The sequence below is a fragment of the Gavia stellata genome, chromosome 11 (assembly GCF_030936135.1).
Source record: "Gavia stellata isolate bGavSte3 chromosome 11, bGavSte3.hap2, whole genome shotgun sequence".
Taxonomy (NCBI): domain Eukaryota; kingdom Metazoa; phylum Chordata; class Aves; order Gaviiformes; family Gaviidae; genus Gavia; species Gavia stellata.
The window spans coordinates 30,759,533-30,785,928 of NC_082604.1; the positions used below are offsets into that span (position 1 = coordinate 30,759,533).

At 41.1% G+C, this 26,396-nt stretch overlaps 1 protein-coding gene across 1 annotated transcript in view; it reads left to right on the forward strand.

Moving 5' to 3' along the window:
- WWTR1 (WW domain containing transcription regulator 1) overlaps positions 1 to 26,396 on the forward strand; it is an 86,429-nt gene that overhangs the window by 48,305 nt on the left and 11,728 nt on the right. The window contains exons 2-3 of the mRNA XM_059822692.1: positions 860 to 996; positions 20,051 to 20,253. Coding sequence (XP_059678675.1) covers positions 860 to 996; positions 20,051 to 20,253 — 340 coding nt within the window. The remainder of the gene's footprint in view (positions 1 to 859; positions 997 to 20,050; positions 20,254 to 26,396) is intronic.

Sequence of the window (26,396 nt, forward strand, 5' to 3'; positions counted from 1 at the left end):
GTCAATTGGGCAGAAAGCTGGGCATGGAAGCAAGCAGTCCCTAGATAGATACCAGACTATTGATTGCTTTAAGGCAGTTCCTTTTTCTTTTCTTGTTTCAGATAGAATTACATGTTGATCCTTAAAATCCTTGTCCTGATAGTTTTCTTTCAAAACTGATGCATTTCAGTGAAAACCTTCAGTTGCAATAAAACCACAGTTCCTTCACCACTGTATTCTATGGCAAAAAATGTTTTACAGAGATCACACTTTATAGTTATCTCACTGTAAAATCTCATGCAGATTTGTGCACTACTCCATAGTTTTCAGGGTAATATAGGTATGTGAGGGTTTACTTACCATCCCTTTTGGTGATGAGAATATATTCTGATATTCTTGCAGACATACAGACAGACTAGTTTTCATGGTGTGGTAAGGAACAAAGCAGTTGGATTTGGCAAGACAAACACTTGTCTTTTCAAAACTCAACAAAATGCCCATATATTGCTGAATGAAGAATGGCCATATATTTGAGTATATAGAAAAAGACTGGTAGGACAAGAGTAAACAGGTTTTGGACAATTCAATAATCTGGAATATGAGTGTGTGTTACAGATTTTCGATATCATAATAGAATTCACCAATTGTAATTATTCAACAGTAATGCATATAAACTTAGAATGGCAGGGGCAGAAGATGAGAAGAAAAAATAATTGACAAGATGATAGATAATTTCAGATGGGTTTGGGGTGAGATGAGAAGGGTAGAAAAATGTGGGATAAGAAAAGCAAATAAGGCTTTGATGACATTATGCCTAACCATGTATATAATATACTTGGGCATTTTGTGTTAAGCTTGTGTTTTATCTTTTCTTTCTCAGTCACATAGAAAAAATTACAACATGGCAAGATCCTCGAAAAACTATGAACCAACCGCTGAATCACATGAGCCACCATCCTGCAGCTACTTCCACACCGATACCACAGAGGTCTATGGCCATGTCTCAGCCAAATGTCGGTGAGTACTGGATGTCATCTCTGTGGTGAAAATACAGAATAGAGAGGAGAACCACCTTTCACTAATTTGTTTGCCAGAGTAATTTTTGCTTCAAGAAGGGTAGCTCCAATTCTGCTATCAGGCCTAACAGTATCTTCTCCACTTCCTTTTCTCATTTTTCCCTCTGTAGAGTTGGCAGCAAGTGAAATTCGTACTGTTTGAGGTGAAATTCTAACATCTCATGCATTTTATTTTAGAGCCTCTGTGACAAATTTTTGATGTAGTATTGAACATAGAAAAATAAGCTCTTCTTGTGCTTTTTCGTTCAGAGGTGGTATGAAGCCTCTACAAGGCCACTGTACGATTTTCAAAGCTTACCGTGCAAAGTGCTGCTAGATAATCTGTCTGCAGTCTTTCCTGTGTTTCTTCAGGTCAGAGGTTGTAGCTAGTTTGCTTGTTCGTTTGTTTATGGTGGTGGGGTTCTTTTGCATAGTTAGGTTCTGCACTGGAAGCTACTTGCAAAATTCTAAAAAGTCTATTTTGCAGTATGAATTACCTAATGACTTTCTATAAATGTTGTGGTTTCATTGCTGTTGCTGTTTAGCACTTCAAGCTTAAATTTAAGCATCAACTTAGGTTCCTCTGATTTTGCCAAATCCAAAAGCTTAGGGTGTACTGCAGTGTGTCATACTACACGGTAAAACTAACAATTGCTCTGCGCATATTACTTCAAACCACAGCTGTGTTTAGGTCAATCTGTTTATAGCAATTCTGAAATGGCCAAGAGGTAAGAATAGGACAGTGGGGTTTTTTGTTCATACCAAGTCCTCAGCTTATGTGGACATCTGTTACATTCTCTGTAATTAAAAAACAAAGGAGGAACCATAAATCAGGACAGTGTACATCAAGCTTTTCCCCCAATTTGTCAGTGGAAGTGAAGCAAAGCCAAATCCTGTACTGAAATACTTGTATACTGAATTTTAGAGGAGGGTCTTTCTCGAGATACAAAGGATTAGAAATAAAAGCATACACCTAATTAAGGGTCTGTTCTTGAAGGGACTTCGGGTGCCCAACAGGGGCATTTCCACAGACTTGAAAATCTGTCACATCAAATACAGACTATATTTCATTCAGTACCCTTCACATTATAGATGAGGTTCCACTTTTTGGTAGGTATTTGTACAGTGCTTGGCATAGTGGTTCAGATCTGTGGCTGAATTTCCTAAATATTAGCCCACTAGAAATAGTATGTACAAATTTCCACAGTGTCCATATTTATTTAATCGGGAAGATACTTTGTCAATATCTTTTGGTGAACCTTTTCTCATTCTGGTGGCTTTCGAAAGGCGTGCTGTGAACCTTTGGGAGCAAGCAAATCTATTTGCACAGCTGAATAGCACTTTCAGCACCGAATCATTAAATTCAGCATCACAGTCCCTGATTTTCCAATCCACCTGTTCGAACACACCAAGTGTGACACTATTTTATTTAAAAATATATTTAAAAAGATTTAATGTAGAGACTGTGTGTATATATATTCATATATATACACACAGAAATTACAAGATTGCAATAATCTCAACAGAATACAGTAGCCTCTGAATGCTTCATGTGACAGTTTAAAATACATGTGAGTGCAGTTTCCAGTACTAAAGTAGAAGGTCTCTGTATGAAATTGTCTTGGACAAAAGGAAGGGCCTTTCTGCTCTTTTGTGATGCTAACTGTGTAACTGCTAAACCTGCTTTCTTGGGTCTGCTCAGACATTGCAGTGAGCAATTTGTTGGTCCGGCAGTCAGACCTCTAAGCCAGAAGTGAATGTGTGCCAACATCTTACAGACATCAGAGGAGAAATGGAAACTGGATACCAAGTTAAGCCACTATTGTGGCCATAATTTTGTAACTTTTTAGCAAATTAAGTCTATGCATCTGTCTTTTGCCTTAGCATTTTTTGGTACTGTAGGAATTAAAAGTTTTTCTTTTGAAGATGTGCCACTTAAAAGGATTTAAGTATTCCAGGTCTGCATAGTGGTCTGCACTTCCAATTACTAACACATGTGTTTTCCTTGCTGTGCTTCTTATGAAGAGATGGAAAATACAGTCTGTTCTGTACAGCTGGTTGCCTTGGTTTACAAACTCCTTTCAGCAATATTTGCTGGGAAATGTACAAAAGGCACTTACAAACATTCTATCAAAAGCACAGAGCGTGACTAAGTGATACCAAATCATAGTATGCCTATGCTTGAGACATAAACACATGGTGAAAGTTGATTGAAATTAGTAGGCATACCTTAAAAAATCTGTATTTTTCTACCTTTTTTTTTAGTGTGGTTTTATGTTGTCTATTTATGAGCTACCCATACTGATCTTAAAACTTCAGCAGTGTTAGTTTTCTCACTAACATTTAAAGCATTGCTTTTTAAATGTTATATAACAAAGGCATCTGAAGGTATTTCTTCCTTTGATGCATCTTGTTAAATTTACAGAAAACTAATACATGCTAGGCAGGTTTCTGTGCTCACTTACACACCACCACTAAATTCAATGAAGTTTCAAGAATGAAATTTGTCTCAGACGTTGTAAGCTTATTGCTGCAGGTTAGCATATATTCAGACTTGTTCAGTCTGCTTTTTCTACGTATTTTACCTTTGTTGTTGTTCTAAGACGGTTTGTAGATGGATATACTAAGGAAAGGACACCATTAACAGGACTCTTTTAACTATATATTTTGTTGTTGGAATGCGACATGGAAAATGATCAGCCTCTGACTGAAGACAACCAGAAACACGGTATTTGTTGCATCTTCGTAAGTGCTTCACAAATCACATTTATTTTGGTGCTGAACCTGCATATGTACGTTTTCTGCCCATTCTGAAACATAGTCTTTTTCAGCTGATTGGTAAAGTATTAACTGTCTATTGCAGGTCAACTCCATTATTGTGGTAGAATCAAAGACCATATGTGGAAGGAGGGGTATTTGTACACCCTTACTTTAGGCCCTAACCTAGGTCCCTGAATTAGGAGGTCAAGCTCCATGGACTTGCTGTGAACGAAAGGAAGAAGAGGAACAATTGCAGTGCACCTAAGCTAATGGTCAAACTGCTGCCTGACTTAAACGACTAAATTGTTCTCTAGAAGTGCCTACGTCCAAGCTAGGGAAGCTATTCTGCCTTAATGGCAGTCACTGGTGTAAGAAGATTGTGGAGTGTGCTTCTTGGCTATGTGTAGCAAGATTTAGGGGAAAAAATTAGATCCTTGTAAAAGCTTCTTTTGCAACAATTTTTAATTAAATGCTGCTTGTTTTGTAGTCTTTCTCTGTTCTACGTTATGCAACACTCAAAACCGTTGTTATTTTCATCCTGCTTCCTTCGAACTGTTTTAAAGAGATTTCTTTTGTGATTGTACTCTTCATCCAGTTGGTGAGCACAATCTGGTCTTCATTTAAATGTTTTTCAAGGTTAACAGATTGCAACTTATTTTGACATAAAATAATAAAATTCTCTGATAGTATTTATATTTTCTGTACAAATTAGCTTGAATTTATGTGCATGAGTTCCTTAAAAAGCCTTTACAAAAAGACCAGACTCTCTCTGCAGAAAAACTCAAGAGGACCTTCTGGGCAAAGTGGCATGCCTCATGGTACAGTCAGTTGTAGCATTTAGGCCTTAGAGCAAATACCAGTTGCAGACTGCAAGGCCCAGTTATTCTAGGTCCTGTATGAGTGACTAAGCTGTGTGTAAAGCAATGCCCAGAGTTTGGTAGTTCGAGAGTTTTGGGCACTCTGCCACTTTGTAAAATGTCTTCGAGTTCATTTGGGCGTGGTTAGGGGCTTTCAATTTACCTGACTATAAACCGTGGTTAAAAGGCATGTTTGGTGTAAGTAAACTCACCAAAGTCCCACCGTGCTGGACGTCCCTGATGCTCCCTAGTGCCTGGTTACCGCTGTCGTCTTTGCCTCTCTCTTCGCAGTGGACAGTCCAGCGTCAACAATAACAAATGCATGCCTGATTTTACCACTTCACATTTTCCACTTCTGGTACACAAGAGAACTTGTGTGACTCATCATCAGTCTTTGCATAGAGGTGTGATTGATGGGTGGAAAGGCTTTTAAAAGCTGCAGTCATGTATGAGCTGGCTGTCCGGGAAGAAGTGACAAGGAGTGAAGCAAAGAGACAAGCAGAGCTATGTTTGTGTAGATCCCTTATGCATTAGAGCTGAGCCATCTTCTCTTGCCCTGTCTGTTTTTCCCCTCATGATCAATTATTTTCCATGTAAGTTTGGACGACATGATCTTTCAAGGTCCCTTCCCACCTGGGCTGTTCTATGATGATGGTTGATAACTTGATGATTTTATAACTTATAAATGATTATCTTAGTGTGTAGTGTCTGTTGGTCTATTGTCTAATCTTGCCTTCAGAAAATGTGCCTGGATCACTCTTAATTCTGAACACTGACGTAATATGTTCTATATGGTCTATGTTCATATGAACTATATGTTCTCTCAGGTTCTGTCAAGATGAATTCATTAATATGTGTATTTGCAGGAAAAAAAATCATAAAGATGCTTAATGTTGTAATTCCCGAGGTTTCCGGTGTTCCAGTAGTCTATCTGTATCTGGAGCAGATTGTTTTGATTTATCTCTGTGCTGCTGGTTTTTTATCGGTTATCTGCTAGTGGCATCCTCAAAGAGATACTGTAGGAAACCGTGAGTTCATTCAGTTGTGCTGAATTGAGGGACAGCTGCTGGAGGGTAAGTAATGATGTTATGAGCTTGCAGAGGTAAGGATGCCTATTCTGAGGTGAGGAAAGAAGCTAGATGAGTTTCCACCCATGGCTGAGGGTTGGGGCCTTGCAAAATTTAAGGTTGTAGTCATCACAGAATAATTCAGGTGGGAAGGGGCCTTGGGAGGTCTCTAACCCAACCTCCTGCCCCAGGCAGACTCAGCTATGAGATCAGACCGGGTTGCTCAGAGCTTTATGCAATCAGGTCTTGAAAACCTTTGTGACAGATCAGAGGGTCCTGGTGCAATTCTCATGCTTTCATCAGGTGGGAGACTGGCACCGTAGAGAGAACGGGTGTTGTATCGACACCAGGTGGTGGAGTTCCAGAATGGGTGATACACACAAGAACCGAGCACAATTTCTGGCAGAGGGAGAAGGGTGCTACATGTATTTGTTCGCACTTCACACCTGCACTTTCACCTGATCAAATCATGCGTAAATATGGAGTATAAGAAAAATAAAGCATGATGGCATGTCTGTGATAGAAGCAGGTGATATTTATCTGCATTTTATAGATCAAGCAGTTCTGGCATAAACCAGTGGAAAGCCCGATGTTAATTTGTTTAGGGTCAGTGTATGCGTTGATCCTGAGAGTTCAGCCATACTAGCTTACTGTGTCAAGCTCCAGATGAAGAACTATTTGATTTTTACTTTGTTTTCGCTGCCAAAGAAGAGAAAGCTCCTTACCTTGGAAGCTTACTCTATCAAGATGCACCGGCAGGCATGACCCAGGTGATAGAAGCAGGATAGTTTTAATAGTTAAATAGCTAAATACACCGGTTCTCTAAGGTGAAAGATGTTACGTATTACACAATAGAATTTAACATGGAGAGCCTCTTACACTGACAAGTGTTTGTGTTACAGAAGTTCATCCGTGAATCTAAAAAGTTTAGCTTTCAGCTGTATTGCTAACAGTAACTTAATTGGGTCTGGACACAACTGGGAGTTATGGCACTTGGCCTCTGCTTTCTTTTTTTTTAATCAGCCAGGAAATCCAACCAATAAAACAATGCAATAATCCTGTCTAAGAGCAATAAACACATGAACCAAAGTTTCCATATCCTGCCATGATAAAAGAGGTGTAGCTACTATTGTTTGAGGATGATAAAATGCAGTTTTGGTTACTGTGTCCAAGTGGGTCTCTGGAGATAAGAATGCAGAAACTCCCAAGTGTTTAAAAACAGGTGGTATGTATTTTAGCAATAACTGACATACATGAAATGGTCTAGATTTTCCAAGTCTTGGTTTGCACTGCCTGGAAATTTGGCTACAAATATGTAACATTGAGAGGAACATGTTTTTCCCTTGGTGTAGCCCATACCCTCACACCACCTGCACAGTGGAAAGGCTTCCTGTCCCAGGCCATTTTTAATTACTGGATATCCTGAAAGAAGTGGACACAATTCAGTTGTGGTCAATGTGAATAATTTTGGCACCTGCTTCTGGTTAATGAAATAATACTTACAGGAGAGCTGAAAGCGTTGTAGAGAACTTGCACGTTCTGTGGGAATGACAGTTTTATGACACAGCTCTGGAAAAGAACGTTTTCTGCGTTTTTTTGTTATTTGCAATTAAAACCTCTAAGAAGTAAGTTATTGGGCAGATTTCAAATGAAGTAACTTATTTATGTTGTAAGGACAATGGCTTATAGTTCCAGAGACTGATAGGAATTAACTTCAGTATCAGGTAAATTAAATCCACATATCTCAAAGGACACACACCTTTAAACCAGCAACTGACTATCATCTAGTAAATCTGAAATGATAAAGTTTGATGTGTTCAAAAGAGATGTTGGTATTGTTTCAAAATCTAATAATTTTTAATTTTAACACAAAGACATTCCTGTTGGTGTAGGCATTTCCCTTCAAGGTTAGTAATCCAAACATGTGCCAGTGCAAGAGTGGAGTGTCATTTTCATAGTTTCAAAGTGAATGAAATGCAAAAGCTGAAGATATCATGAAACAAAAGTTAAAATAATTCAGTAAATATTTTAAATACTGATGGTCATCAGTGGTTGGTCATTAGCATTAAAGCTGTCTCTCCACTCAGGCAGCCCCCACCATTATTTGTTGTTATTGATTTATCATTAAAAGTGCTTACAGAGTAAATCTCTAATCTTTTAAACAACTTCCTGCTAAATCATAGCTGTGGTGCTGCACCTGCAGGTTGTTCATTTGGGTTTATTTAAGCTTGAATCATTGAAGACAGGAAAGATCAGTTAAATGTGAATATCACAAAACTTAACAGTTAAAACTGTTGAGAAATTTCTGTATAGCTATTTTCAGCCCAGAAATCTGAATAAAGGAGTCTCTGTGCACTGGGATAGTACAACTTTTTGGTTTAATACTTCACGGATTTTTGGAACAAAATGCACCAGAACTGAAAAGCAGCATTTTTTGCTGACCTTGTTGGAAGGCTAATGCTGTTTCTGGGAAATAAGTGAAACAAGCAGTTCTTTGTTGGCAGAAGCGGAGGGAGAAAAGGAGGGGAGCCTAGTCTTTTTTCTTCACCATGTCGTGACTAAGTCAAAACTGTAATATGGCTGGGTTTGTTCTTTTTTTTTTTTTTTAACCTCTATAGACATTTGTTTTTCATCAGACTGTGTTGCGTGACACCTGATGCTGGCCAGTTCATATGAGTTAGGCTCTGGGCTGCCTATAAACAGAGTAGAGGAAAAGATCCACAGTTGCATCCAGATACTTCTGACACTAAAATAATAAAAGTTGGTACAATCGGTTCAACGCATATGTCAGAAACAGTTTGCACTTGCATGTTTTGGCTTCTGCAACTTGCAGTCTCTTGCCCACAAAATAATCCTTGCTTAGTATATATCCAGCAAAGTCATCAACAGAAAAGCCTCTGACAATGTCAGAAAGCCTAATTCACTAGAATATCATTATTAACTCAAAAGCAAACAAAAGCAGTAAAATATTTTTTTTATTTTTCATCTAACTGGAAAAAGAAAATTACATAGGTCTAACTTGAGATGTGAACTAAATAGTTGTAATTCCATAGACTGCAATGAAACTGTGGCCACATACTCCAGGTTTGGAATGTAGCTCCACATTTTTACTCGCTTTCATTTGACCTGGAAAATTGTGTAATGGCTGTTTATTGAAGAGACTTACTTCATTTTGCAAGATAAATTTGTTTTTCCCCAAGAGAACTGAATTCATGGCCACCCTGAGTCTGTCTGCTAGAATGGTGAATACTTTTTACCTGCTATGTTATATCCAATCTCCCTTACCATAGCGTGGTAGATTTGAGCTTTTTATATTTTTCCTTTGTTTGCAGAACCTTAGAAATGTTACTCTGGGAGTGCCAAACCCTGCCTAGTGAATTTAAGCTTACTGAAGACCAGTTGATTTTCCTTAGTTACCTTTTGACCTCTCAAAACCAGCCCAGAGGTCCTAAGGCTCCCCAGACCACAGGCTGAAAAGAGTTGTTAAAGTGTCACTGATTTATTAGATGAGTGTCATTGTACTGAAATCAGTATTCGTATTGGGTAGTCTCATTGGAGCATGAACTGCAGGTTTTTTCTTTTTAACCCAAACTCCAAGATGTTCCTCATAGCACTCAAATACAAATTCAGAACGCAAATATAAGTAATAGCGGGCATTAATAAAATCGCATAAATAGCCCAACAAATGTGCCATATGATTATATCATAAGGAACAGAGATTTGTAGAATGTCGTTGTCTTGTTAAGTTGCTCACTGGAGTTGACACAAGACTTCCCTTTGACTTCACGGGGCTCCTTCAAACGTCTGGTGACGAAGAGTTGCCAGCTATGCTCAAAAGCAGTGTTACTGAACTGTCCAGTACAGGAGTTCAGCTCCGGTTCAGCTGACCAGTTCCAGGAAAAGCAGTTAGGTAGAAGACTAAACGAAGCTTATCTATATACCACAGGGGTAATTTTTCCATTGCTGGGGTTCTTTTCATTCCACCTAGTATATTTAAGGATTCACTGTTGATTGAAATCTAGACAATATCAGACGTATCAAACATGCTTAAAGGTATTCCAGGTACTATATTTTTCTCTTTTCCCCATGCATATCCTTGTAGCTCTACCCTTAAGAAAAGCTACTTACTGTTTATTCAGTTCTTTTTTCCTTGTTGTTTGGAGAACTCACACAGTGGAAAATGCAAAAGCAGTGAGAAGTCTTGGTCCTGTAGCAACTATATCATCATACTTTTCCACACATCTTTTGAGGAGACTGGAGTTGTGCCTGGATGCTGTTTTTTGCCCAAGTAGATAGCGTTGCAGGATAAAACTCACCTGATGTTACGTGTAGTGGTGTGCATAGAAAATACGGGGGGAGGGGGATAGAGAAAAAAGAGGGAAGCCATTTTACATGATCATAAGCGTTGGCACAATTACATGGGAGACAAACGTTACCACAGATTTTAATGGTGTTGATTCTGTAAAGAAAACGTCTAGAACGATGCAGGTAATTACCTGTAAAAGCACGCTTCATTATCAATTGATGTATAAATTAGAGGTTGATAAGAGCAAAAATCAGATAATAGCAAGAATCAGAATTCCTATTCAGACTTACTTTTGGAATTGTCCTGTCTAGGGTGGTGTTTTAATTTGTACAGGTTTGTAAATGTCAGTGTTGTTTTTGCAAGCATAGGTTAGGTAAAAATACGTAATAGTTTTCAACAAAAAACAGGTCACAAAAAAGGTTTCCAGCAAATCTGAACCTTGGTTTTAATTTATTTTGTGGAAGGCCCAATCATAGTAATTGTATCATTCCAGGACTGCATACATTGGAAACTTCCATATGTTTTGCCACAGTGAAAGAGAACAACCATATTTTCTGTCATGAAATGTGGAGAAGCATACACAGGACCAGTATGAGCAGATCCTTTGACTTTGCAATGTGTAAAGATGTTTCCTGTAATAAGATTGGTATGGGATGAAGTTGTTTTTCATATGTAGCAAAACACAAACCACTCGCTAGTGTATTTTGGTTTATTCCCAGATGTACTTTGCCATAGTCTCCCTGTGCAGTCAGAAAGTTTGAGACAGAAAACATCTGCAGCCTCCTCTCCAGCAGAGAAGCCAGCTCGGTGGAGCTACAGTATGTCCAGTTGCCTCCAGATGTGGTTGCCCTTTTTTACCCAGACTTGAATTCAGGTAGAGCTTAAGGATTTTTTTAGTACTGGTTTTGAATTAACTAGGTTCCAGCATCCTGAGTGAAAGGTACTGAAGAGTCCATCAGGTCAGTCGTACTGCATCTGAACAGGAGGTTCAGTATTTTACAGAAGCATTTCGTTTGCTCTGCGAGTGCTGTGCCCTCACCCTGCATTGGTACTGGGTTTGGCTGGGATGGAGTTAATTTTGTCGCAGCCCCTATGGTACTGTGTTTTGGATTTGTGACTAAAACAGTGTTGATAACACACCAGTGTTTTGGCTATGCCTGAGCAGAGCTTGCAGAGCGTTGAGGCTTTCTGTTTTTTCCCAGTTTCTCCTCCACACTGCAAGTAGGCTGGGGGGTTCGCAAGAAATTTGGGAGGTGACAGCCAAGACAGCTGCTCTGAATTACCATATTCCATATTACGATATTCCATACCGTACGATGCCACGCTCAGCAATAAAAGGTCAAGGAAAGGAGGAGGAATGGGGACATTCATGATTACGGCATTTGTCTTCCCAAGTAACCCTTACATGTGCTGGGTACCTGCTTTCCTGGAAGTGTCTAAACATTTGCCTGCTGATGGGAACTTGTGAATAAATTGCTTTGCTTGTGTGCGCAGCTTTGCCTCACTTACTAAACTGTCTTTATCTCAGCCCACAAGTTTTTCTCGCTTTGCCCTTTCAGTTCTCTCCCCCCTCCTGGTGGCGGGGTGGGAATTGAGTGACTGCCTGCATGGGGGCTTAGTTGCTGGCTGGTGGGGGGCCCGATCCGCCACAGCAGGACAACGGCAATTTTCAAAAACTCTGGATGGACTTACTGCACATTTGCGCTATTTTGAACCACCTGTGCCCAGTAAGCCCCATTGTGGGATTTGCTTTGTGTACTCACGCAAGTCCCTTTTTCCTGTCTGTCAGAACTCCAAAGGCAAATGCTTTTGGTTGCAGCTTTGCAGCACTACTGCATTAGGTTTTCTGAAGCATCATTTAGTAGCTTTAACTGCTCTGCCAAACTGCAGGATTTGGGGGCCAGTAGTTCATTCAGGAGGATTACGAGGGCTGCGGGTTTCGTGTTAGTACTGCCGGTGCCTGTCTCTGTGCCTCTGGCTTTGTGTGTAACATCACCGCCTTTCCTCTCTGCATCATTTGTCTCAAGTATTCCAGCTGCCACTAGGTTTGCAGGGAACATGGAAAGATCGTTTATCATTGGTAGACTTTCTTTATGTTCTTTGACCTGGACATTTCTTTAGGTCTTTGGATTTTCTCAGGTCAGAATTCCTCTGAGATAATAGCTGTCGATGTAGGAAGCTGCAGTTTTCAGTATAAGCCTCTCTGCATTCAGGTAGTATAGTCACCTTTCTTCATCTTGAGAGCATCATGCGGAGAACCCCAAATCTGCAATTGTATGAAGATCCAGCCCAGGTCTGATAGGATCCTCTCAAAGGTGGTGATAATACACTTCCACAAAATGAAGTGGGTGCCTCTGCACTGCAGTCAGTGGGTTCCAGGAGACTTAACTTGGGGATCAGACGAAATCTGCGTGCCTCTGGAGAAGTCATATTGGATGACACACGGGCATCTCTGTGCTACACTCCCCAGAACTCCTGATTCTGGAAGAACTGTGTCAAAGATAGTTTAGATATGCCTGCATGCCTTCCACAAGGTCCAGAAGGATTTACTAGCGTGGGCTTTGCACCACCTACAGGTAATAAAGCTGCCTCTAGACCCAAACTGGCCCTGGAGGTAGCACAGGACTAATCCACGCTTGATCAATGCAGCTAATACTGATCTGCGTAAGTAATTAACCTAATCTGCACTCTGAACAAACCATATAGGCAATACTTGGAAAATTCACTGTATTTCATTCCTGGCTTATCTGGAGGATATCAATGCTGGATGCTATTCTTAGCAGCATAAACAGGAAGAACTTCTGTCTCGGGTAAATCAGGAGCCCATACAGTGTCTTCGGATTGCTTCATATCAGAAGTACTGGACTTGCTTGTGCAATTGCAAACAACTTTGATGAAAATGGCTGATACCGACAATCGCTACATTTAAAGCACTACGAGATGCCCAAGGGTATCTCTGGCACCAAAAATTTTGACTGCTTTGTCAGTCTTTTGACGGCTGTGAACAATCTGGGGATTTTCACCACTGTCTTCCTGTGCTTACCAGACTACGTTCTCAGTCAGCCTGTCTCTTAATTCACAGCTCCTTTGGCTGGAGCCAATGCACTTGTTCAGCACTACTGGCTGTTACTGTTTTCTTCATTTTCCTGGATGTTTCAGTTAGATTTTCCCTGGTACTTGAAGACATTTTGCTATCAGTTACATTGTTTTCCTGAGAGCCAGTCATGCTTTCTTTGGATGTTTCCTGTCTTGAATCAGAGACTCTTCACGTATGTGAGACGACACAGATGAAGGATTTATCTGCTGCCTATGGGCATTTGCTAGGGCACAAGCTGTATGGAGTTTTTTGGTGCCCAGGTCACCGAACATGGGACAAGAACTGTGCTGAGGAAAGAGGCAGTGGCTGCAGGGTGGCTGTTGACTGAGGGGGGAAGGAGTAAGCACTTCGTCTTCTGTGCACGGCATGTCTTTGGCCTTGTGATTTATCCTCCGGGAGTGTTCCCAGCTGGAGATGATGTGTCGATTTTCATGCGGCCCAGGCCCCAGTAGCCCCCAGGAGGGTGATGGGCAGTGCTTTTCAAAAGTCTGGAGGACCATTTGGACAGATGGTTCTGCAGAGGACACGTTCCACATGCCATCGCAAGTGAACTGCTGGTATAGAAAAGCCCTAAAACTTAACACATTAACTGAAGGCTCACTCATAGGAATCTCAGTGCCTTTCAGTGGAACCAATGCAAAACAGCACTTGCAAATCTGCCATGATTTAATTACTCTTCGGCTAGTTCCCAGAGTCAGCTGTTTTGTTACTGTACATCTAGCATTTTGACCCTTAGGATATATTTTTAGAGCAGCTGAATGCAGCAGTTGTTGTGGGAAGTGCTGCAGTATGCCCCCGTTTTTGGTTTCATTTTGTTTTCTATAACAGATATAAAAAAAAATTCACCTAACAGTCTCGTGTTTTATACTGGTTTTATTTCCAGTTAATACTTGTTTTGGGCTAGGTTAGATTAACTTAATGTGCATTGTATGTGTGCATGCACACACCCCAAAACTAGATTTGACTTCACAAAAGTAGATTTATATCCTAAATTTGCTTATGGGACATTATTGTGATTGCGCTCAAGAATAATTCAAGTGGAATGATGCTGTTACGCAGTCGGTAGGATCAAAACCTGGGCCTTAGCATCTGTGTATTTATAAACTGGTTTTGAATGATACTAAAAAAAGAAAATTTATTTTATCACCATATCAGTTTAATGCTCCATTTTAAGTTAGACTTTATCATAAACATACTTTATCCAGATACCTTGACAAAACTATCTGTACTTGTTTGAAAGCACGGATACGTGACTCCTCTATGCTTAATGTTTCCGAGTCTATCCAGTTTGGGCTGCTACGAAAGGAGGTGCCTGGTATTCAAACTGACTGGAGAGTTACCTGACTCCCACTTTTTCTTGAAGCAGTGTATGCTGGAGAAAAGTGTGGTGTCAGCCGGTTCAAATGACCTCCAGTAAGTTTGTCTCTATCACCCAAATCAATGGTTCTTTAAAAGCCATGCCAATTAGTGGTAGTTTTGAACAGATCTATTTTTCTGTGGACCTGGGTCCAGAGATTTAGACCTACAAGCCTCTGAGGAGAAAGGCACTGACTGAAAGAGGAGCAGGGCCAACTAATGCAGGTAGTGGAATTGGCTGAGGATGGCTCCTACCTGCTCCTTTGCCTTCTGTGCATCTCCTCCACTGAAACTTGCAGAACTTTGCTGTAGCTATAGCTTTGTCAAACCCAGATGATGTAGATAACTTTTTGTGGAGGTAGAATGGATTTTTGTTGTTTCTTAGAAATATGATCACGTACTTACGGCGTACTTGACTTGTAGGAGATTCAGTGATGTAATTTCTATACTCCCAATGTCAAGGTGTGGGAATGCTTACTTTACTCATTGTACTGAACTTCCTGTAGTTCTTTGATGATATGTAACAATGAATGGATGGTACTGCTTGAAGGAAGAGAAATTTACTCCAATGTGCAGAGCTCATTGGACCAAAATATTCTGTCTGTCCCTATGGGAAGAAGTGACTTGGAGGGTTATTGGGGACCATAGCTCAGGGAGAAGTATTCCTCAGCATTTTCATGTTGTCTTGTTCTTTGCCTTCTTGCATGCATAATTTCAGCTGTGATACCACATGGGTACAGATCAGCTGATGAAGAAGGGGGTACTTTATATAGCAAAGGCAACAAATAGCCAGGACAAAGAGTTCTACAGCTCACACCCTGAGTGTATCCCAGACACACTGTACAGGCTATTAATCTTTCCTTAACTTTGCCTGGATCTATCATTTGCATGTGCTGCTTAGGTGAAAGCAATTTTCTTACGGAGAACTTACATTGTGATAGTCCTTCAGCCAGCCTGGATTCTTAGCATGGTTGTTCTATTCACTTGACCATTGACATGCCAAAAATTTAAGCACATGCTTATGCATATAAGAGGAGTTAAATTCCCACCTAACAATTTAACACGAGATTTACACTGATACAATTTATATAATTATACTTATAATAATTCTTACTTATTTTAATGTGAATAAGACTAGATTCACTGCATCTTAAAATCTGGTTCCATGTATTGTTTTCCCATTATGAAAGTGGTTTGATTTCTGCACCCAGCTCTCATTCCTACTTTTCCCCTCTCAGCACTACAGCTTGCTAACCTTTCTGGGTTTTTACTACTGAAAAGTTACTGATGAGTGCTGACTTCGGTCCGTCTTTCCTGCAGCCAGCTTATTTTTCCCACCTGGACTCCTGTGTTGGTTGCACATAAGCATTTTCATGGCTACCCAGTTACTCTTCCTGGGAACTGATCTAGCCAGAAAATATCTTCATTTTATCCCCAGGCAATTTTTAGTTTGCTGTGTGGCCACAAAAATGCTTTTGCCAGCGCAGTAAAAGGGGTAGCATGTGGGCAGGAACAAGCAGCTGTGTGTGGAAGAGGTGAAAAATGACAACACTCTGGTGTCATGTGGAAGCATGATGTCATTTGTGTGGATACAGCTGTTTGTGGACCACACATAAACTGAATGCGTGAAAAGGTTATATTACTGCAGGGCTGCTTTTAACTTGGATTATTTCTTGAGCTGGATTTGCCACTGAAGCTAAAATATCATGCAGCTGCACTCTCAGATGGTTCCATAGTCTTTACATGCTGGACCTGTGTGACACTGGATCACCCAGAAGGAAAAAACTGATTCAGATCTGATGTGAGCACATGTAAATATTTCTGTGAAATGAAGCAGGGCAAAGCTGATGCTGGCCTAATGCCTGTGTACCTGTACAGTTGCAGAAAGACAAGACAGTGCCTGATCTGGCAGAAAGCTGGCTAGCATAAAGTCAACCTTTCAAAAAACATTTTAACTTGGATCTGGCAGAGTGAGTTAAGTTCAGCATTTTGCATTGTATGGGTATCATACGTTTGATCTAGGCTGTGAAATCATTAACCCATTTCTTTCAATGCACACTTCTAACAGTGCTTGCTGTTCTGTATCCTTCAAGGTCAGACATGTGCACAGCAGAAATCTGTTCGGGTCTGAGAAGCATAGAACTGACTTGAGATTTCAGTTCTCATACAGTAAGAACAATGAGTGAAAGATAAAAAGGAAGATCAAATCTTAGTCCTTTGGACAGAAGAATATTGTATCTCTTCTAGAGAGTATTTTAGTACCTGCGGTGTTCTTGTTAAAAAGTAAGAGCTTTGTTAATTATGCTGTTGCCCCGTTAGTGAAAGAATCCTTGCAAAAATGTCAATTTTTAAAGCAGTACATGGCTACCACTTGTAATCCAGATCCAGACTGCCTTTAGACACTGTATGTGTCTTTTACTGTAAATGTGAAGGTGGGGAAGGAAGGAAAGAAGGAACTGTTCACTCCACAGTTCACAAAAGGTATTAGGTTGCATTGCTGGGGACTGCTACATTTTACTCAAAAAGGAGGTGCAAGCAGAGGCTATGCGGTTTCCCCTCTCTGTCTCATTTTCCCCCTGTTTTTTCCAAGAGTATTACAAAGAGGGAAACATTTCTAGAGAGAAGGGGTGGTTCTGTTTCCATGGCCAAGCGATACCTGCTGTCGAAGGTGCCAAACGATTATTTTAGCTTTGTGGCATGATTACCAGAGTGACTGTGGAGCTACACAAAGACTTGCAATTTCTTTCATAACAGTTCTCTCAATAAAAATGCCCATCCAACAGAGAATTCTGCTCTGATTTATAGTTTCTGAATTTGACTAGAAAAGATTATATTGATTTAAGTAACATTAACAGTCTAAGCAACATTAACTGTCTGAGCAGCAGTCTTCTGTCTGCAAGTGAAAGGGTTTAGCTGGTTTAGATGGGTATAAATCAGATTTGCTTACAAAAGGTCCTGTTTCTCACCTGCCATCTATGGAGTTATTCCCCAGACAAACCTTTTGAATATCCTACCAAAGGTGAGGAATTAATGGTTCATTTCCAAATCTGAATACCCCAACAGATAAGGTTTCAGATGTTAATCAAATGTGCAAAAGACTGTTTGGTTTTCTTTGTAAGATATTAGCTATACAATACGGTGCTTGGGTGTCCAGAATTCACGAGAGTTACAAACCCCTCTGTTGTGTTAAATCAGGTCTAAAATCAGACACCTTAATCTCTAATTTATTAGACCTTTTTCATTTGCAAATGAAACCATGAGTTGTAAATTCAGCCTTACCTGACTTGTGTAACTCCTGGGAGGAGTTATGCCAGGCCTGAACTTGGCATCTTTTTTGGATTAATTTTACACAGGCTTGCATTTAAGAACTCATTAAACTTGATTCTTGCCTGATGTAACTGTTTAAAGCAGCAGTGAGTTTGGGCAGTTCTTTCAGTGCAAGACTGATAAAGATTTTTGCTGAGTTTGATAATGAAACTGGTATGATTCTGTTGGTAACTTGCAATTACACTGTTTTGCTGTTGATAGTAATTCTCATACTGTGGACTCAGATAGCTAACTTTACATTGACTGCACCCTGAAACACGGAATGGCTGAGGCCATTTGGAAAAAAGGGCAGTGTTTGTTCAAAAGAGACAAAGACATCTATCAAGAAAAGTTGTGGTGATTCTCACTGCTTTGCTTTTTTATGAATGTGATACAGATTCAAGTTAATTATCCTCGGTGTTTTCCAACCTTAGTGATTCTGTGTGATCTTTTTCTTGCATTTCACCTGCTTTGAAAAAGTCAGTGAAAGTATGTTAAGGATGTTATGGAAAGATGTAGCTTCTGATGGTTTCTGGTGTCTTTTTATTGTGCTGCTTTTGTAACATCACTGAATAACTAAGGTTGGAAAAGACCTGTAAGACCATCAAGTCCAACCACCAACCCAACCCCACCATGCCCACTAAACCATGTCCCACAGTGCCACGTCCACACGGTCCTGGAACACCTCCAGTGATGGTGACTCCACCACCTCCCCAGGCAGCCTGTTCCAGTGTTCCACCACTCTCCCAGGAAAGACATTTTTCCTAATATCCAGCCTGAACCTCCCCTGGTGCAACTTGAGGCCATTTCCTCTTGTCCTGTCACTTGTCACTTGGGAGAAGAGACCAACACCCACCTCACCACAACCCCCTTTCAGGTAGCTGTAGAGAGCGATGAGGTCTCCCCTCAGCCTCCTCTTCTCCAGACTGAACACCCCCAGCTCCCTCAGCCGCTCCTCGTAAGACTTGTGCTCCAGACCCCTCACCAGCTCCGTCGCCCTTCTCTGGAAACGCTCCAGCACCTCAATGTCCTTCTTGGAGTGAGGGGCCCAAAACTCGACACAGCATTCGAGGTGCGGCCTCACCAGCGCCGAGTACAGGGGCACGATCCCCTCCCTACTCCTGCTGCCCACACCATTTCTGATACAGGCCAGGATGCCGTTGGCCTTCTTGGCCACCTGGGCACACTGCTGGCTCATATTCAGGTGGCTGTCAATCAACACCCCCAGGTCCTTTTCTGCAGGGCAGCTTTCCAGCCACTCGTCCCCAAGCCTGCAGCGTTGCATGGGGTGGTTGTGGCCAAAGTGTAGGACCCGGCACTTGGCCTTGTTGAACCTCATACAATTGGCCTCGGCCCATCGGTCCAGCCTGTCCAGATCCCTCTGCAGAGCCTTCCTGCCCTCCAGCAGATCAACACACCCGCCCAACTTGGTGTCATCTGCAAACTTACTGAGGGTGCCATTGATCCCCTTGTCCAGCTCATTGAGAAAGACATTAAACAAAACTGGTCCCAGTATCGAGCCCTGGGGGACTCCACTTCTGACAGTCCGTCTTGTCGCTGGATCTCATTAGATGCACTTTTTTCCTTCAGTTACAGTTCTCAAGCTGCTTTTCATTGCTGTAATGTGTGAGTGCCTGTGAGGTAAGGAGTGCTAAAACACTTCTGCAAAATGTAAGAATAATATTAACCCTCATTTATAGATGAGTACACAGAGATTGTGACTCGTCCATGATAATACAGGAAGGCTACAGCCTGCCAGGGAACAGGACCTCCTATGACGTTTGCTTCTTAACTGGAACTGGAGCATCTCTCATCTGCGTGTCATTTAAAGAAGTGTGTATCTCCTTCATAGTAATGGAAAACACACACCGTGCTCGTTATTTATGCTGGTAATTATTCTTACAATAGTTAATTTAGATCTGTCAAAGAAAATGTTAAGATTGAAAACATTTTTACTAGCTTACTGCATATTATAGGCACACATTTGTAGAGCAATTTTCAATTAAAAAACCTTGCATGTCATTTACTACATATCGTTAGGTAAATATTTGAACATACCAGATGAATATAAATACTTGTTGTATTCTAAATAATATAAAATATTAAAAATAATTTATTAAGTAATTACTAGTACCAGATGGAGTACTTATCTCGGTCATTTGAAATACAGTAATTCTAAGAACTCTGTACTCACTGTGTCCTAGGTCCCCTGTTCTCTTAAAGTACAATTCTACTTAACCAGCCATGATTTATTTTCTTTCCCACAGTCATGAATCACCAGCACCAAATAACACCCAGCACAGCCATGTCGCAGCAGACTCGTCCTCCCCAGACTCCCCAGCAGCCAGGGCTGTTGAACCTGCCCAGTGCACTGACGACACAGCAACAGCAGCAGCAGAAGTTGAGGCTCCAGAGAATCCAGATGGAGAGGGAGCGAATTAGGATGCGTCAGGAGGAGTTACTGCGACAGGTAATGCCAAGGATACTCTTTTACTTTGTTCAAGAGCCTTTAGTTCAATGCATCCAAATTTTTCCCAGGTACAATTAGTGGCTCTGTTACTTTATGTCAAGATTAACCATTGTTTTAGGTAAGAGTAACCAACAAGCTTATATAAATAGAACATCTCTTTTTTTTTTCTCTAAGCTAGCATTGAAGAGAACACAAAGTGGCCATCTGTCAGGAGTTACAGGCCTGGTGTCTTTCTTACCAGCTATAATAGTAGTGTAAGGACCAAATTCTGTTCTGCATCTGTTTATAAATCTAGAGCAACTATCACTGATTAATTCTCAGTTTAACTCGGTTTGCATAGCATACCATGTTCATGCTTCACTGAAGACAAAGGCAGAACATACGGAGTTGTTCTTGACTCTGATCCCAACTCTATAACTTGCACCCTTTGCCTTTGAATTAAAATAAAATCACACTCACATCTTACATCAATACCTCTGATTTGAAGACTTGCCAGAGATGGTTCTTTGTGGATGTTTTGTTTATTATTCTATTTCTTAAGTTTCAGCTCTATATAATGACTCATATTGTACAAAATAGATACGTAACTTCCTTTACTCTGCCTTAAGGAAACAAAAAGTTTAACGATCGTGTTTCTTCTGTTACGGACAACTCCACTGGTGATGTTGTGTTTTGCATGGCATATTAGTCAGCTTCCTTAGAGAAAATAAACAACTTATTTCTCTCAGGAACAGTGTTGAACGAAGTACATTTTATCAAGAATAACACCATTATCGGTGGCCTTGTAAATGCTGCAGTTATAATTCTAAGCACCTTTAAAAATGGTAACTTTCACAAAATCACAGAGTCCCAGAACAGTTGAGGTTGGCAGGGACCTCTGGAGGTCATCTGGTCCAACCCCCCTGTTCAAGCAGGGTCACCCAGAGCCGGTTGCCCAGGACCATGTCCAGATGGCTTCTGAATACCTCTAAGGACGGAGACTCCACCACCTCCCTGGGCAACCTGTGCTGGTGCTGGGTCACCCTCACAGTGACAAAGTGTTTCCCGATGTTCAGAGGGAACCTCTGGTGTTTCACGTTGTGCCCATCGCCTCTGGTCCTGTCACTGGGCACCGCTGGGAAGAGCCGGGCTCCATCTTCTTTACGCCCTCCCTGCAGGTATTTGTACACATTGATGAGATCCCCCTGAGCCTTCTCTTCCCCGGGCTGAACAGTCCCAGCTCTCTCAGCCTTTCCTCATAGGAAAAGCAGTGGGCCCACATTTTCCCTAGCCTTCCTGTTGTCACCTAGGTACTTACAGAAGCCCTTCTTGTTGTCTTTGAGTCCCCCGGCCAGGTTCAATTCCAGCTGGGCTTTAGCTTTCCTGACCTCATCCCTGCGTGCTCGGACAATTGTCTCTGTATTCCTCCCAGGTTGCCCATCCTTACTTCCGTCCTCTGTGGAAATAATAATTTTGTGGAATTATGATTTCATGCCTTCAGTCCTTTTGCCTTTGGGATTGTACCATAATTTGTGGTAACGTTTATACTGTATTTAGAAATACAGTATGACATTTCTTTGCAGCAGGCAGAAGCACGTTTGTTACTGGGCTAATGACACCAATTGGTGAACTTTGATGATGATGTATCAGAGAACCATACGTTGCTGTAATGTTTTGAAATGTTAGTGACTTGTGTAAAATGCAAAAAGAAGCCTAAGAAAAATCCTCACACTTAGATGCCCTCTGTAAAGTAGCAGAGTGTATGTCATAGCCTGACTGGTTGCAGTAAGTGAGGAGCGATGCACTTTTTCTTCCAAGTCTGGAGGAGAATGACTGAGAGAAAACACATTAGTGATGAAAACAGACTGGAGCATCTCAATGACCTCTAGAAGACTTTGTGGGTAACAAAGAAAGGGACACATACATCTTTAAAACCTTTAGGTCTGAAATAGAGGTCTGGATGATCAGAGCAGATTTGCCAGAGGGGAGATGTGCTCACAACAGATTTGTCATCTTTTAGAGGCAGCAGTCATGAAAACCTCCAATTAATGGCCAGCTTTTTGGTTTTCTCTCTGCAGCCTTTGAATGTTGGTTTTGCTAAATACATTGTTTTGGGTTTTTTTTTAATTATCTCAGTAAAATTAATGGAAGAAAAGGTCTTTAATGTTTTTAATGATTGAGAATTTGAGGTGCTCTTTTTCCGTGCTTTTATTTCAGAACAAATAATTTTAATTGCATTTTACAAAGTAATAATAGACATTATTGCAATCGCTCACCAAATTAAAGATTATTAGAATTGTATTGAAAGTGGGTTTTTTCTTCATATTAAAAAAATGCAGTTTGATGTGGGTCTTTAGACTAATACAGACTTCTAACGACAAGAATATGATTGTACTTTTCTTCCCATGTACAAACTATATGTAGGTCAAATTTCTCTCCAGTTACACCATTGGAACCTTAGTAACTTCACCTTGTGCAGACAGAAAGACCAAATGTAGGATGGATGTACATACTATCATGTAGTAGAAGGCTTTTGTAAAAGAGGAATTGATAACAAAATGAAAATGGATGTATGACACAAGAATTGCAAAAACATTAGTGAGAATATTTGTAAAAACACCTGACAACAATATATTTGTTTCATTTATATTTTTTACTCTTTTACCTCCTTCCTCTAAATATATATAAGAACTTAAACAAATAATTGCTTAACAAAAGTAATTAACAAAAATTCATTAATACATTTTGAAACTGTACAGCACCATCTAGCTGCATTTGAAAAAAAAAAGCATTAAAAATATGTGCATTTATAGCTCCTGCAGCAACACTTGGCTATCTTTGCATGAGATTATTCCCGTCGTCTTTGGTGAGTATATGTAAATGCTCAAAGTTAAGCAAGTGCTCAGCGCTCTTGCTGAACAGGGGTGAAAGGCAGATATGATTCCACTGAAGTTTCTGAGTTTTTTTACCTGCTCATGTCTGGGCTGAATTTGACTTTCATGGTTCAGACCTGAGTCTGGAAACTGTACCGACACCAATGTCTTGTGCCCACGTTCACTTTCCATCACCCTTAATTATGATACATTACCTGTGCCAGCAGAACTATGTTCAAGGTGGTGGTCTCTGACCTTAGCAGTGATCTCAAGTCTTTTGCGTACCTTCCCCTTTACTGTCAAGAGCTCAGAACATAATAGAGATGGGTGTGGGAAGAGAGTGGGGATGTCTGGCATGAGCTTAGTCATAATTGTCATCGTGTTAATAACGTGTTTAGCTATTTTTACTCTCTTTGGCTCTGTTCTTGCTTCAGGACAAGAGCAAATTAAGCTTCAGAACAGTTGTGCCATTAACACAAGGGCTGGTTTCCTTGCTCTGCTGACTGTGGTTTACTTTGAAACTAATACATGCACAACACTCTGCAGCTGTGCCGTACTTAATCAAGCCTCCGACTTATTATGCCCAGTACTACCCTGCACCTATGGTGTTTGTTTGAGCTCCACATTATATAAAACAGGACAGTATCACTTTGCATTACTAAAGTTTTCAGAACTGGTGTAGCCCTTAGGGAACAAAGTATTTCCCACCCAAGGAAAGCAAGATGCAAAATCCATCCTTCCGAACAGAACTTTGTGAACTTCCTGCCAGTAACCTGAGTACTCCTGAACCCTGGCAGCTAAGAAGAATGCGTCAAATCCCTCTGGAGTGGTCAGTGTTCAAGTACAGTTATTCCTGCCCTGACCCTTCACTGCTGCTTTTGCTTTTCTAGTGCAGCCTATTAAGGGAAAAACGCTGAGTAAGTGCGCACACTGCTGCTAGCAACTGCGAGGAGGTGCCGAGAGTTTGAGCGAGAGGGGAGGAATTCTTTTAGCGGGTCACAAACCTCCTTTCAGCCTGGCAGCAGCTGCTGGCTCCCCACAACCATTTCTGGCTGCAGCTGCTCGGGTGGAGCAGCACACCCAGCCGGGAGGAATACGCAGTTTTGGAAGAACTCTGCTTAGGGAATTTGTTTCCTCCTTTCTCCGCCTCCTCATTTAGTTGGTAAAGCCTCTAGAACTGCAGACTGAGTACATGCAAGAAGGGCAGGATTTCAGAAAACCAGTATGACAGCTTCTATTTAAATGTTTCCTTACTCAGTTTTGTCGTTCTGGAAAGAGTTAATTTTCTGTCTTAGTGATTTGTTTTTGTCAGCTTTCCAAAGGAAAAGGAAGAATCTACTTGCTGCTTAAGAGCTTCTTGGAAATGGAAGTAGTTAGAGGTGATGTCAGTAAGAAATCTCTGAAGGGGTCCTGCAGGGAAGATGTCCCAGCACTTCTCTGTGTGCACAAGCGCCTTCTTGCACCTTGTTTGGAAGGGTGGGGATAGTCACAAAAAGGCAACACTACGCAGAGGTTCCTTTCTGATCCCCCAGTCCTATTCCAGAATATGTGCACAGAAAGATACAGGGTCTCAAAAGAGGCTGTAGGAGCCCCTGTATGGGGATGCAGAGGAAGATATAGCACTGATTTGTCCTTGCTGAGTAGAACCTTACTGGCCTGCTACAGCCTGCACAGAAAAATTCCTTGCTGTGCTTTTTCCACTGCACAGGCTGTCCCATAGTCTGATTTATTGATGGTATGGGCAGTATCTTGATGTCTCACCTTCCACCCTAAGTAGCAGGACTGGCAGAAAAGGAATTGCAGTGACGAGCAATGTAAACTCACTATAAAAAATGCCCTCATTCGTCTCCCCCAGCTGGAAATGACTGTTTGGCGACTAAGCATGGAGCTCAGTTCTGCCAAGGAGGGTTCCAAGAGATGTGACAATGAATTTCTAGATTCATCTGGCATACAGCTAAAAAGGGGTTTACATCAGAACTGTGTTCAGAGGCAGTGAATAATTCAACTCGCTGCAACGCTTTGAAGCTTTTGAAGATTTTTGCTAATAACCACTGATGCAGCTTTTTGACATGCCTTTGTGATGTCAGAGTACTGTGGGGTTTTTTTAATTTATTTTGTTTTGTTATTTATTTTGAAAATCCCCTCGGGGTTTTTAAAATGGCATACGCTGTAGTGCCAAGCAGATCATTATGGGCATTTGGTCCTTTTTGAACTAAATGCTAAGGATTGTCTCTGCTGGCAAACACGAGGTACTCCTGCATTTGAGAGCTAAGAGCTAATTAGAATAGCTAAGGCTATTCTTGTAGCTTGCAACTGTAACATTGCCATTCACAGGGCTGCCAGAGGTCTCTGGTATTTTTTGCCAGACTTTTTAACCTCGGGTAGGAGATTCCTGACTATTCTTTTTAAGAAGAGTGCTCAGAATAGAGAACAGGACATAACAGGCTGTCATACAGCTTTTGCGAGTGTGTAATCTATCCATTACTATAATAATATCAGAGAAGCAAAGAAGTCTAACATCTGTAGCAGTGCTAAAATTGTAATGTGACTTCTGAACAAATCACCTGCATCAGGCAGCAGCAGAGGAGGAGCACACTTCAACGTATGGTAGAGCCAGTAGTCTGTTTGCTTCCCCAGCCTAACTCTGACTCCAGTCTGCAGGAGTCTGTTGTTCCGTATTATAGAGTACACGTTGAGTTAATATTACAAGCAACATGCAATATATTGAAATAAGGACACGGGAGGGGCTGCGCCATTCCCCAGGTGAGAGTAGATCACATAACTTCATAATAAATGTAGTGTTTCTTGCAACAAAGAAGGGACAGGAACTTAGGTGTTGTAAATGCCAGTGTAAGTCTTTCTTTAGGGTGCTGGAGGCTGTTCAGCTCACAAATTGTCTTGCTTTGCAAGGCCTGTCTAAATCATGTAGTAGATTAAACATTCCTGGAATGGACTGTTGGCCCCGCTGCAGTTAGTGGTTAGGAGGGCCAGTTACCGTATCTGGGAACATGATCAATAAACCTGGGTATGAATCTGTCCTTGTTGGACCAAACAGTACTTGGCACCATGTTTTCCAAAGAGATCGCTGTCTGAATTCCCTGATTGCACAGGTCAGCTGCAGGACAGAAGCCAGCCAGCATTAAGGGCTGCAGATACATGTGAAATTCACAGCACTTTGTGCGGGAGCAGTAAGTCCAGTCCCCTGGAAAGAATAGACATTTTGCAATGCTTTCCCATTTGTGGAAAGCAGTTCAGTGAAAAACCTTCAAGTTCAACAAAAATCCTTCTCAA